Source organism: Rhinolophus ferrumequinum, chromosome 3 (genome assembly GCF_004115265.2).
Source record: "Rhinolophus ferrumequinum isolate MPI-CBG mRhiFer1 chromosome 3, mRhiFer1_v1.p, whole genome shotgun sequence".
Taxonomy (NCBI): Eukaryota; Metazoa; Chordata; class Mammalia; order Chiroptera; family Rhinolophidae; genus Rhinolophus; species Rhinolophus ferrumequinum.
Genome location: NC_046286.1, coordinates 59,877,375 through 59,891,187, shown reverse-complemented (window position 1 = coordinate 59,891,187; position 13,813 = coordinate 59,877,375). Strand labels below are relative to the sequence as shown.

The window sequence follows — 13,813 nt, the reverse complement described above, 5'->3', positions numbered from 1 at the left end:
GGTGGCAAAGGAATGTAAGACAGGATAAGTAAAACGTGACTTTTTCCCCTGATAGAGCGCACCCCTAACTAGCCAGATGGCAGATGTGTAATATTGGCATGATGGCCAACAGCTTAGATTTTCGTGGGACGATCCCAACTTTCACTTTCTCCATTGTCTCTTGATTTTTTATTAGAAAAACAACTTCTGCAAGCTACCCACCTGCCAGCATCTCTCCCTGTCTTCTTTTAAATTGTTTTAAGTACCTACAATGAGAACTGATTTACGATCAGTTGGAAGATTTGTACTTTATAAAACTCATATTCAATTAAAATGTGTTTCAATTTCTACCTTCCCTGTTCTCAGATGGATTAACTGTCATCGTTCCCATCTCAGGCCACTCCTCCACTGTTCTAGATTCCATCTCCTCCCACCTACTCAGGAGCGTTGTTTCAGCAGTTCTCTTCTGCATCTTCATTGTTTTCCTTTCTGCTGGATCACTGCCATTAGCATACAGGCTTGCTGTTATTTCTTCTTTCTTAAAGAGGAAAAAAGAAATACTCTGCAGTCGTCTTCCATCTTCGTTGTTCGCCTCCAGCCACCGCTCCATGCCTCTCTTCCCCTTTATAGCAAAACTATTTGACAGAGTTGAATGTTTTCACAGTCTCCAATTTCTTCCCATTCTTTGTCATTCTGCCACAGCGACTGATCCTGTCAAAGTCACCCAAGACCTTTGTTTTTGGATCCAGTCTTACGTTTGTGGGTGTTTTTCTTTGTTTGTTTAAAGCCTATTGGCAGCTTTTGACCTTATTTGAAAAACTGTCCTCCCTGTCAGCAGCATTCCACTTTGTAAATGAACTTCTCTGCTTGGCTTTCTGGACACCTCCTCACTGGCCAAGCCTCTTCAGGCTCCTTTGCTAGTTTCTCCTCATTCTTAAGCTCTAAGGTTGTACTGCCCCTGAAAGTGGGTGTGGGGAAAGGGGAGACACGCAGAGTGGTTTAGTGATTCTGGAGCATCAGTTGTACATGATACTGGAAAGGTAGGCAGGGTGCTTAGCTTGCAGAACCTCACATAGCAGAAATGTTCTCTTGGTACAGATGTCAAGCAGAAGAGACAATTACAGATACTTTTGTGTCTTAGAAAAGCCATTTTATATGTTGAAACTGTAATAAACTACTTGGGATTATTGTAGATAGAGTAGCCACTTTTATTTGAGCCAAAAAACAATTGTGGGAAGAATGTTTTCAGCTTCACTTAGCTGATATTTAAGTAAATATTCTTAAACAAAAGGGTATATATAATAAAGCAATTAACCTGACAACATATCAAAACAGATGTAGCCAAATGTTTTTTTTTTCCCCCCACTGGGGAATCTATGCACTTAATCTAAAGATGGTCTAGAAACATTTTTTTGGGAGGTGGCGACCATTACTTATAGACAGTGTCAGTGTCAAATGCTATCTCCAGGCCTTATTTATTAACTTCAAACAGCTTTAACATTTGTCTTCTTCACCAGACTGGGCACCAAATGACTTAGTTGTTTAAAAAGTTTATGAATGAGTAAATTAATAAAGAAACTATCTTTAAAGAACAAAGTAAAAGTTTTTTTATAAGACAGAAAATACTGAAAGGTCTGAAGACAGTTTCAAAATTGGAAATTAAACATTTGGAGCAACAGTAGCTTTAGTTTAACAAGTAATTATAATTTTCTAAGTAATTGTCTTTGAAAGGAAAAATGCTCATTGTTTCTTTACTTTCCTGTGTGATGGTAAGAAAATTATAAGGTTTATTACTTTATAATGTGCATCTTGAGGATGTAGACTTGTACCTGGCCTATCACCTTTGACCCTGGAGTAGTTTTTCAATCATTCCATTCCTTTGGAAGAAAGAGATGTATTGTATTTTATAGGTGGGTATGGAGCTGCGGCTTTAAATATGAAACGTGATCCTTTACACATTAAAACCAAAGGAGAAGAATTTCCCCTGACTCTGGGTCGGGATGTCTCTGGTGTGGTGATGGAATGTGGACTTGATGTGAGGTACTTTAAGCCCGGAGATGAGGTGAGTTACGAAATGCTGCTGTTCCTTTTCGAAATACGCAAATTTCATTCTGCTTCTTTTGGAAGTATATTCCGTATCGTTGACCTTTTTTCTTCTTTCCAACAAATATACTGAGCTTTGGCTGGACCCCTCATTTTCTTGGTTCTGTTGTTCTTGGTTCTGTTCGATAGCTTGACTGTACTCAAGCTTCCTAAATCTAGTGCTTAAGAATTGCGATATTCTAAAATATGTATGATTGGGACTGTAATTTTTTTTTCTTGAAAGAGTCTTTAAATGACAATTTCTACTGTATGGGCTAGATGGTTTTAAAATAGCTAAAGTTTGGTATAATTACCTGTCACTTGTCAGTTTGAATTTCCATATCAAGAAATGAGAGTGAGCTCATAATAATAGCTAACACTGTTCTGGCTGCTTTTCATAAAATAACTCATGTAATCCCTATGAAGTAAGTCCATTAGGCCCAGTTTATAGATGAGGAAGCTATAAAGAGGTCCCACAGCTAATAGGTGGTAGAGCCAGGATTCAAGCCTCAGAGACTGGTACTCTTAAGTATGTAGTGTAAATAGAGCAGGATTTACTGGCTTCTGCTTCCAGTGTGGCTTGACTTGATAAATCCAGAATCATACTAAGTAATATATTTATAGCATGTGAAAATAACTCTTTTGCTTGGCGTATTGCTGACTTGTGCTTTTTTCATAGGGTGGGGTATGTATTGGGGAATGCCTTCATGTTTAGCTTTGGTTAAAAAAGATCTGTTTCTAATGAAGTTGTGTGTTTCAGGTCTGGGCTGCAGTTCCTCCCTGGAAACAAGGCACTCTCTCAGAGTTTGTTGTAGTCAGTGGGAATGAGGTAACTTACCAGTTCTGTGCTGAAATGCCATTAGAAAGTATGAACGAAGACTGACAAATATCTCTGAAATGATTAGTTGTTTTCAAGATTGGATTCATGTTTAATGGGTAGTTTTGAAAGAGCTAAGATAGAGAATAGGAATTTTTGAAAGATTAGAAAAGTATTTGATGTCATTTAATAACACTGCCTGCCAAAGCAGCATCTTTGTCTTGTGAAGCAGGAATTTGGAGTGAGATCTGGAAACCCTGCTGTGTTTCTTGGTTTTACACAGTGTAAATAGTGGAAACCAAATGTACCAAATGGAGCGTACCGATTAATTATAAACCGAAGCATGGAAGTATCAAGCTGTTTCAAATAACTTTAAAAACAGGAGTCTAATCAAATACAGTCAGGAGGCCTGACAATTTGAATAGAGAAAAAGGGGTTAACATTGAGGAAATTGGCTACAGAGGGAGGGCAGGAAGGGAAGGAGGGGTATTACTGAGATTAGAGAAAGTCTGGAAAGATTACCTTCCAGTGAATGGGAGTAAAGGAAACAGCTGACTTCAAAAACAAATTAGAATGTGTTTATAAGAGCTCAAGGTTTATTTGGATTTATTTCTGGGTATAGTCAGGACTAATGGGATTACTGAATGTGATCTTTTTAGGAAGAATTAGCAGCTATGTCTGATAATGTGGCCTATAAAACATCATGAACCTCTGGCCCCAGGAACAGGTTGAATCATTTGGAGAGTGTTCCATAGGGATAATCTTCAAGTAGGGTATATAAGAAATACTGAACTTGGCATAATGTTACAGACTTATCTATGAAAATAGTTGGATTCCTATAAAGGTGAATGCACTTAATTGTGGTCTTAGGTTTGCAAGTCATTGCTTACTTCTGACTGTTGTCTTCAAATCTAGGTCTCTCACAAGCCCAAATCACTCACTCATACTCAAGCTGCCTCTTTGCCATATGTGGCTCTCACAGCCTGGTCTGCCATAAACAAGGTTGGCGGCCTGAATGACAAAAATTGCACAGGAAAACGGTAAGCATCAATGGTGGCACCTAAAGCTCCCTGCTTTCCTTCTGTAAGGTCTTTGCTGTAGATTTTTCAGAAGCATTAAAACCAGGATCATTTGCATGAGCAGAATTGTAGTAACATTTAAACATTTCCAGAGAACTCTGTTTGTGTCAGTTTGCACTTTCTTAACCTCATTCTGTTGATTCTTAGTCCAATCAAATAGGAATTTAAAAATTGAAATGTGTAGATGGACTTTGGAAGTGTGAACCTTCTAAAATAAGGCAAAATTTTATAGTAAATCTCTGGGAAGAAGATCCATCGCTTTTATCAGATTCCTAAAAATCTGAATGAATTGCCCCATCCAGTTTCTAAAGAACAATGTCAAAGTGCATGTGTTTTTTCCCGACCTCCTAGGAGTTGCTCTCATACTTGCAGATTTCTATGAAAACCAGACATTAAGGAACTGCAAAACACTGCAGAATATTCTTGAGTTCTCTTAGGCTCAATGCGTGGTATCTTTTCGGTCAGTTCTGGTGCTTCAAGGCCTTGAATGTATGCTCGTTTGAGTTGGAAACAACACTGAGTAGAAATGTCTTAGATGCTCTTGCAGTCATACCTGGATTCTGCTGCTTTCTCAGTCACTTCTGTGAGTTTTGTTTTAAGGGTTAAATGAGATACAAGTAAAGCTCGGGGCACAGGCTGTGGCACGGGGGGGTGCTCAGTAAATGGAGACCACCATTATTAGCGATGAGATTATAAGTTGGCATCATAGGGAAAACTGATGATTTTGTTTTTTGGTGAGAAAACTAAGTACTAAGAACCATTTCATGATGGAGGAGAGAGCTATAGGTCAAATTTTAATAAATTAAAATAACTTAGTTTTTTGATTGCTAAGGATTGTGCAGGTAAAAATAACTAAAGTCTGTGTCATTCCATACTCCTGCTGTAATGAAACATTGCACTTTACGTTTAATGTGTTGACTTACAGTGCATTGAATTTAATGAAAGCTTAATAGCTGTATTTCTGAAAGCAGTATGAAGGCTATTCGTCTAATGAGGCGCTACCCTTTAGCATAGATTTCAAGGCAAACATGTATTCTAAAGGTCAGCTCTGTTTATTTTTTGAACTTTGGGGCTTGTCTTTCTTGAGGTTGCCATTTTGGTCCAACACTGTTTTTAATTTAAACAATTTAAGTTATTAGTTTGACCACATAGATTTTTCTAATGGTTTGTCTTAGTTAATAACCTTGCAAAAATCTTATTCAGGATTTTTAGACCTTTATTATTATTGTACACTCTACATTGACCTTGATGCTTTGTTGTTTCGTTTTTCCTTAAAAACATTGGACTTTCTATGCCTGCATGACTATATGTGCACTATGGTTAGAGAGCTGTCGTTCCTTTTGCCAGTTCACGGTTCTCCAGGCATACTTTTTTTTCAGTACCCTGAAGAAAATAATTTAGAAACAGATCTAGCTGTCTCTTCTGAGCTACACAGATGTGTGCCCCCATTTTATTGTTGACTTTTTGGGTAATTCTTTGGGTAATTCTTTGGTACTGTGTTATCTTATGTTTAAGCAATGATGGCTTGGAACTGGGGGAGTAGAGCCCTGTTTCTATTCTCCACTCTGCTGCTAACTAATCAGGTGACTACATGCATGCTCTTTATGGTCTCTTTGTCTAGTGTAGGTTGTTAGGAGAGCGTTGAGAAATGGAAAGTTTTACACCTTATAAGGTGATTATATGTTATGTTGAGTTGGGTCTGTTCATTGAGTTAGCCACATGGTAACCAAACTGGAGTGACATCCATTGTAAAGAGCCTCACTAGTTCACTCCAGAGACTTCTGGCTCATTCCCATGTACCTGGTGACCATAGGACGCCCTTGTTCCAAGTAGCAGTGAGAGCTTGGGCCTCTGCTGCTCGAGGAAGTGTCAGTTTACTGAAATTACCACACAGGAGTGGTGATAATGGCCTCCCTCTCCAACTCCTTATTTGTGAGGATCCCATGAGAGATGTACCTTAAAATACATTTTTAAGAGATGTACTGTAAAAATACTTCTACATGAAGAAATGACTATTATAGGAGGATTTTATTTTATATAAACTCAGAGCTTCCAGTGTCCAAAGTGGCTTTTTTTCCAATTTGACTATTTAATGTGATTGGTGGAGCATATTTTGGCTTCTCTAAGCAATAATTATTCGTTTTCTGTTAGCTATTGGCATTAAGGTATTCTTTAGTCTTCACAAAGCAAATCAGTGTTTGTTATCAAGGACTAACAGTATGTTTGTCTAATCAGTTAATTAACAAAAAATGACAAAAACACCTGTCAGCACCTTAGAAGAATTTATAGGATTTTTAAAATGACAAACAGCTTTTTGAAATTAAGATAAAGCTTTGTAAAGTTTCGATAGTGTTTACCTTTTCCTTTTTTGTTATGTAATTATATTTCTGCAACAACTAAGCATTAGCGAACCAAGGGGATAATTTAATATTGATGTCATATAATATGTCATTTTTGCCCATACTTTGGTATCACTGCTAGAAAATGTGAGATGAAATGATTCCAATCTTACCTTCCATCCATAGTTTCTTCATAATTTATTCAGTAGGAACACGCAGATAACTTAGGGCTCTCAAGATGAATAGAAATTTTTTAAAAAGTGGTTACACCAGATATTTTTACAGCAGTCCAATCTGCTTTATTAGTAGTATCGTGGTCCACCTTGAATAGTTTGTGTTCTGCCTAAAATTCATCTCTTGCTGGGAAAGTTGTACTTTATCCTGTTACACAGAAATAATAGAAAGTGTTAGAAATTGAACCATTCCTCCTCCACAAAGTAAATTTCACTTTTAAATTGAGTATATTTGAAACTCAATGCAGTGAATTTAGGAATGCTTCATTGTTTCTTTTTTGAGATTAGGCTTTATGACAGTAATATTTTGTCATGTAAGGGTAAATTCGGTGTCTGATTCTGTTTATAGAATTAAGCTCAAATTGAAAAACCTTGGATTTAGCCCCGCTCCCCCTCTGTGCTTATATAGGTCATTACAACAGCTTCCTTCTTTCAGCCGCCATCACGTGCCTGTCCTTCACCCACCGCCCACCTGTTTCTCCTCTCAATCCCACCACCCTGGTGGCCTTTGGTTTTTATTTGCGCTTGACTAGGTTGTATGGGAAAGGAGAAAGAAGCCCCTGTAGTTTAACTTGCTTGAAGAAATTGTGGGGTCGGGAAGAGGAGAGGGTGGAGGGCCTGGCCTGGCTGCTGTGATGCATATGAGTGAGGTCTGCACCCCTGCACCGATTTTTCCGGGAGCTCCAGGAGGCACAGTTAAAGGAATTAGTGGGAAGCTCTTTGCTGACAAATTGTGTCTCACCACTTAGTTTGCTAGGTGACTGGGATAACTGTCTGTGGCCTTGAGAAGTCATCGACTCTTCAGTGCCCTGTAATGAGCCTACGCCTGGCCGTTCTAGTGCAGCTGTTCTCACCCCGGTCATAGCTGACTAAGTTGCCAACCCTATGATACTTTTCAGTTCTTATAATTTGACCTCCCTGAAGTATCGGACACCACTGACCACTTCCTCAGTGCTCACTTTTTCTATGGTTTCGGGGACACCAGACCCGTTTAGTTCTCTTCTTGCCTTTTTGACTAGCCTTGTCATTTTGAAAGGCTCCTCTTCTTCCTATAGCCCTTCAGCTGTTGCTCTTTTCAGAGGCCATCATTCCTCTCTGTTTCCCAGGCTTATCTTCTCTGCTCCCAGCTTCTGTTTAGGTTTTGGTCACTTGCAGATTTATGATTCTAACCCGAAACCTCTCTACTGAGTTCCCGTTACATATACACTTTGTATGTGAAATTCAGTTTGTGCAAAACAAGACTTACTGGCTACCGCCCTGACTCTTCCTCTGTATTTCCGATGTCAGTTAACTGTGATTCACCTTAAGCCAAAACCTGATAATTGTTACCAAACCCTGCCCCTTTCCGTTCCCCCGTACAACTCATTACTATTAACGTCATGTAAAATTTAGGATTGTTGTCAAATTTGGGGAAAATGTCTTAGGAGTTTCTTTACTTAGATGAGCTGTAAGATTGCGAGGCATTTGAAGTTTTCTAACGCAGTGAATGAGCCTAAAATCAACAACCTTTGCACTGTAATTGACAGCCCTCATTGTTTACTGTGTTATTGGTGTCTTCCCTATCGTGGTGTCAGATAACCAGAATCACACAGTTTACTAACCAACTTGATGTCCTGTATTCAAGGGAAAACAATCCCTGCGTTTGGGGCCTACGGTCCCTTACCAGCCGTGGAGCTCTCTTCCTGAGAGCGCTGTACAGAGTGTTAGAAGAGGCAACATGGAAACAGGGCACGATTGGCCAGGAGGTTGGGGATTTCCTTACAAGGCTAGCGGGTCCCGCTTTCTCGGGTAAGGTAAGCTAGCCAAAGCCAAGTTGGAGGGCTGTGATTGGTGTTAAGTTTCCTCGACAGTGAGGCATTTCCCGTAAGTGCAGGCTGACTTAGGTTTACATGTGTGATGTGGGCTGGGTCACTGGGGTGGCATCCATTTTGTGGGTCTTGAAATACAAGTTAACTTTATCAGCAGTGTATTGTAAGTTTTTATATGTCTTTTAACTGGAAGAATTTTCTACAGACTCACTTCAGGTTCTGTACATCTCACACCTTGTTTAACCATGTTTCTCCTTCATTACTCTCAGAATCCAGTGGCAGTTACTACGATGCTCAATCATATCATAATAAAATTTAATGATGCCTTATTGTGTTGTCATTTGTTACAGGGTAGTGGAAAAAGATATTTTTCCTCCCCTGCAGAGTCAATGAAGCTTAAGCTTCAGACCCCTCACTTATACAAGACCCTGAGAGAGGCCCCAGCAATATATTGGTGGGGACATATTGGTGGGGAGTAGGAATATTCCTGGAAGGCTTTGTGGGGGAGGAAGAAACTTTCCTCTACCCTTCTAGGTACTTCTGGCTGATGTAATCATCAAATTGCCGTGAGACAGATTAACATGAGAAAATAACCAAATTTAATTATTATACATATGAGAACCCCACATACATGAAAGGTTCAGAGACAGAAAGGGAAAATGAGGTATATATGAAGCCTGACAATTAAGTTCACGAACTTGTTGCAACGATGTTACTGACCTTTTTTGATATCAGAGGGATTATTCATTATGAATTTGTACCAGGTGGACAACCAGCTAACCAAGTTTACTATTTGGAAGTGATGAAAAGGCTACGTGAAAAAGTTAGATGAAAACGACCTGCACTTTTCACCAACAATTCATGGCTTTTGCATCACAACAATGCACCAGCTCACACGGCACTGTCTGTGAGGGACTTTTTAGCCAGTAAACAAATAACTGTATTGGAACACCCTCCCTACTCACCTGATCTGGCCCCCAGTGACTTTTTTCTTTACCCAAAGCTAAAGGAAATATTGAAAGGAAGACATTTTGATGATATACAGGACATCAAGGGTAATACGATGACAGCTCTGATGGCCATTCCAGAAAGAGTTCCAAAATTGCTTTGAAGGATAGACTAGGCGCTGGCGTCATGCATAGCTTCCCAAGGGGAGTACTTCGATATTCAGCAATGGGGTATGTAGCACTTTTTCTAGGATGAGGTCGCAAACTTAATTGTCAGACCTCGTATGACATTCTGAACTAAGAGATGAGGTATGGCACCTGGGGCTTCAGAGCGAAGCAAGGTCATTCACAGGATGATAAGAATAGCAAATGTTCAGTAATTAGAAGTTTGCCCTGGCCTACATATAGGTCATAAAAGTTATTTCTGGTGATAACTCATTTTGAGCGAATTCCCTAATTTAAATTCTTTAAAGGAGAGGTAAAAATTTATCTTGAGCCCACAGGATCTCGATCGCCTTCAGCTCAATCCATGTGCTAATGTGGCACATCCTGGAGAGGCCTGTTCTGAACCTCTTCAACATTTTTAAACCAGGACAGCCTGTAATAATTGAACTCTTCAGAAATTACTATGAACCACATCAGTATTGCCCACTAAACCCAAAGCAAATGTATTTTTAAATCTTCTTTCTTTCAGCCAAATCTAGTGTCACCGGACAAGAGGGGAGGTGTAATGGCGTGTAGGAGTGGAAAGAGACAGCAATTTTAACTGCTTGTGGTTAGTAGGGTAGGAAAACTAATTTTCCCTCTACCCGTCTGAGTTCTCTGCTGAGACCTCTGTAATAAAAGACATTAACAAGAGAAAAACAAATGGACGTTTATTAACGTGTGTACCTTATGTATACATGAGAGGTACCTGGGGGAAAATGAGTAACTTAAAGAAGTAGCTTAGAATTCAGACTAAAATACCAGCTTCAGCTAACAACACAAAAGAGAAAAATTCTTGGGGAAGGCCGGTTGTGAAGAGGTTACCAGGAAAAGCAAGAATAAATTTGTTATGTAGATTTAAGTTGGTGTCTTCTCTGTTAATAAGGGTCTAAAGTTATCTCCAGGGATTAAATTAACCTTTGTCCTTCCTAGTAGAGAGAGGAAGAGGTAAATTTACATCCTGCTTTTAGGGAAATTGGGGGAATGCAGAGAGCTTTCTTATATCTACTTCTTTTCAGCTTTACCTTCAGCTCAAAATATATCTACTTTACCTTCAACTCAAAATAATCCTTATACCAAAGTGATATATTTTTGTGTGGCATAGCCTGCTACCCTTTATAGCATATTCTACTTTTAAAATTTTACAAAGACATATGTCCACCCAAATATATTGCTGGGGCCCCTCTCAGGGCCTTGTATAAGGGAGGGACCCGAAGCTTAAGCTTTATTGGCTCTGTAGGCTTTTGAAGAGTGGCTCCTCCACTCTTCAAAATTCTTGGCTGGTGCCCCTGTAACAAATGACAAGAAAAGGACACAGTGATTCCTTACAAGTTTTATGTGACATAGGAACCTTCATAGGAAATGAAGACCTAAAGAAGTAAACCTGTGTGTTTGTATGTTACATTTGATGAAGAGTGCAGAGTTGTAAAAAAATGTGAGCTAAGTGTAAGTAAACTGGGGAAACAAGGCCTCCTTGTTCTACTTCCTCTCTGTGACCTTCCATCTTGGAGGTAAGGACGCTTCCTCATAGGGAGGACACCTCTCACGTGAGGATTTTTTATGACTAGCTTCAGGGGAGAAGGTCAGAGTGTCCTGCACATGCCATTTCTCAAACTCCTTCAGCTTAAAATATTCAATATGCCAAGGTGCCATATTTTGAGGTAGCATGTCGTGAACCGCATCAGCTCCCTGGTAAATCCTTCTCTGACCACACTACTGCTCTCCCATCCATCTTATTGTTACCCTCTTTCTTCTTTCCCTCTGTTCTAGATCAGATTGAAGGAACCAGTGACTTGGGATGGTTCCCACTGCCTATCCCCATTTGGGGAGATGTGTTCCCAGTACCCGGGGTTGAAATTCTGAATACATTTCCCACAGAACCATTGCTATACTGTGTAGGAGGTTCTTCGTGCTTTATGGATTAACTAAACCTTTTTAAACAGCTACCCTGGGCACCTTGCCAAGACGTATAAATAGCTTTGTTTTCATGGGAAAATGTGTTTAAAAGTTCTAAACAACTAATTCACACATGAATTCTTCTGTAAATTGGGGAATGTCTACATGAATTACAGAGGCTTAAAAGAAGGGGACACACAAATCCATGCTGTCTCGGTCATGTTTGGTTGATTTGTAGCTATATTACACTTACTCAGATTAAGTTTCTCACTCACTTTAGGGAGTAAACTTAGCATATTGTGATACACTTTGCTATCTTTCATCCATTTCCCTCAGTGATTTAAAAGTTGTGTGTGAAACTGAAGAGTGAGATTATACATTTTCAGCATCATTTTTTTAAAATTTAAGACCTTTAATAGGTGCTTGCAGTTTGTTGACTTTTTTGAAAAAAATCAAGTTGTAAACTTTTATTACAAATTAAAAATAAAGTTCTTAAAAATCTCAGCTTGACCAGATGTGAAACAATTTAAAAGCCTTTAAAGGTGTATTGAGAAAAAAACAGTCTTTTTCTCTTTTTTAATTAAAAAACACATTTGTCATTACCAAAAAAAGACATCTTTAGGTAAAAATAATAAAAACCCCATGTTGCATAGATAATGCAGATAGTTCCAGTATCTGGTAAATGAGCAGAAAGCAAGCACTTAAGGTCTTTAGCTCCAATCTTTTGTTCATTTCTTATTGCTGGAATTTCATATTCATTTCTTCTTGTTGGGTGACTACACCAGATGATGGTAGAGATGGTTAGCCAGCATTTGCTCAGCCCCACCCTGCTTCTGGAGCGAATGAATTCTCAGCTGATGGATCACTGCTTTTATCTCTGCTATCTTGTGGTTTAGGGTTTTCTGGGTGTCTGCATTGGTAGTTGAAATTATGGTTGTACCAATGTTGAGGTGGCTGCTGACCTCACGTCTCATTTCCTTGATTTTCCTTATCTCCTTCATTGCCATCCTCTCTAGGCTGTCTTTGGTGAGGAGATCTATCGTGCCAAAAAAATGTACTCACATTTTAAGAAAGGAAAAAACTGTATTAAAATTGTAATAATATATACTGATAACAAAAGATGAATACAAGTCATGTTTGTACACTTTTTTGGCACCCCGGGTATTCTGTCTCACCGGTCTACCTTGTTCTCCTGCATCTGGTTGTCAGACCCTCCATCTCTTCCTGCACAGCAGGGTTGGAATCCGGTGGTCCACGTCCATCGCGTCTCCGCGTGTAGTAAGGTGGGAACCGTGGCCTGTGGTAGGGCCCCCGCTGTTGGGCCTCGCCTTCGCGAGCGCTCTCCGATCCCTCATTCTTTCCCCCACTGCCACTATTCTGGTAACTCTGCTGGTAATTGCGTGGACTCTTGCGCCGTGCATAGCGTCTGTCACGGTTTACTTCCTTGCACTGGAACTCCACCAGGGCCTGTGCCATTTGCTGCCTCCGCCCCCTTTTCTCCTTCCACAACGTCAAACTCCAGTCTCTCCATCTCCGTCGCCGCGAAGGCACTTCCCGGGTTATTCTTTATGGCAGTCTGGTGTACAAATACATCTTCCATGGTGTCATTCCTGTTGAAGACACCATATCCGTTTCTTACTGAACCATTTTACTGTTCCCAAAACCTTCCTTGCAATGATCTTCTTGTCCCCCGGCAGGGGCCTGTGATGTAAGGCTGCCGGGCCGCTGCTCCCTGCGCCGCTGCGGGTGGTGCGGGGCTCGGCGTCTGTAGCGCTGCTTGGGTGGGGGGGGGAGGCTGGGTCTCAGCCTCACGGCTCAGGGTTACCCGGAGGGGGCGCGGGGGCGGGGTGGGGGCAGCTGCGGCCCCTCCCGGGCTGTGATGGTCACTAGGCCTTCGGCCATGGGGCTGCTCAGAGCTCTTTGGGGTCCGGCTTCTCTTCCGGCCACTCATCAAACTCAGCATCATCCTTATTTTTTAAAGACCAGTTGTTTCCACTGGTGGAAGAGTTAGCCATGTTTCAATCACCTTTGTTTCTGAGCCATTTACTGACGTAGTAAAGGGCACTCTGCCTGTGCTGTGGCCGTCCCCCCCCCCCCCCCCAAGTATGTGGTCTGGGGGAATCATGAAGGCCGGTCACTTCTGTGTTAGAAAGGTGGCGAGACTCAGTGTAAGCTTAAATTAGACTGAAAATGCCAATTCTCTTTCATTGACGCCTAGAGTATACCTCCACGATCGTTTCATAGGTAATGAATTTGAGGCCTAAAGAGTCATTTGGTGGGAGAGTTGGGACTAGAACCCAGGTGTCCACACCAGCCCTGGCATTCAGAGATTTCTGGGGCTAAGCCAGAATATAGAAATATGAAAGATGATTCCCTACTCTGGATCGCTTGCTATTTTGTTGAATGTTTCTTTTCTTTTTTTTCTTTTT

At 40.5% G+C, this 13,813-nt stretch overlaps 1 protein-coding gene across 2 annotated transcripts in view; it reads left to right on the top strand.

The window, feature by feature from the left end:
• The window catches only part of RTN4IP1 (reticulon 4 interacting protein 1), an 87,631-nt gene that overhangs the window by 4,316 nt on the left and 69,502 nt on the right, over positions 1-13,813 (top strand). For both annotated transcript variants that reach the window (XM_033103016.1, XM_033103014.1), the window contains exons 2-4: positions 1,890-2,041; positions 2,822-2,890; positions 3,794-3,918. In XM_033103016.1, coding sequence (XP_032958907.1) covers positions 1,890-2,041; positions 2,822-2,890; positions 3,794-3,918 — 346 coding nt within the window. The remainder of the gene's footprint in view (positions 1-1,889; positions 2,042-2,821; positions 2,891-3,793; positions 3,919-13,813) is intronic.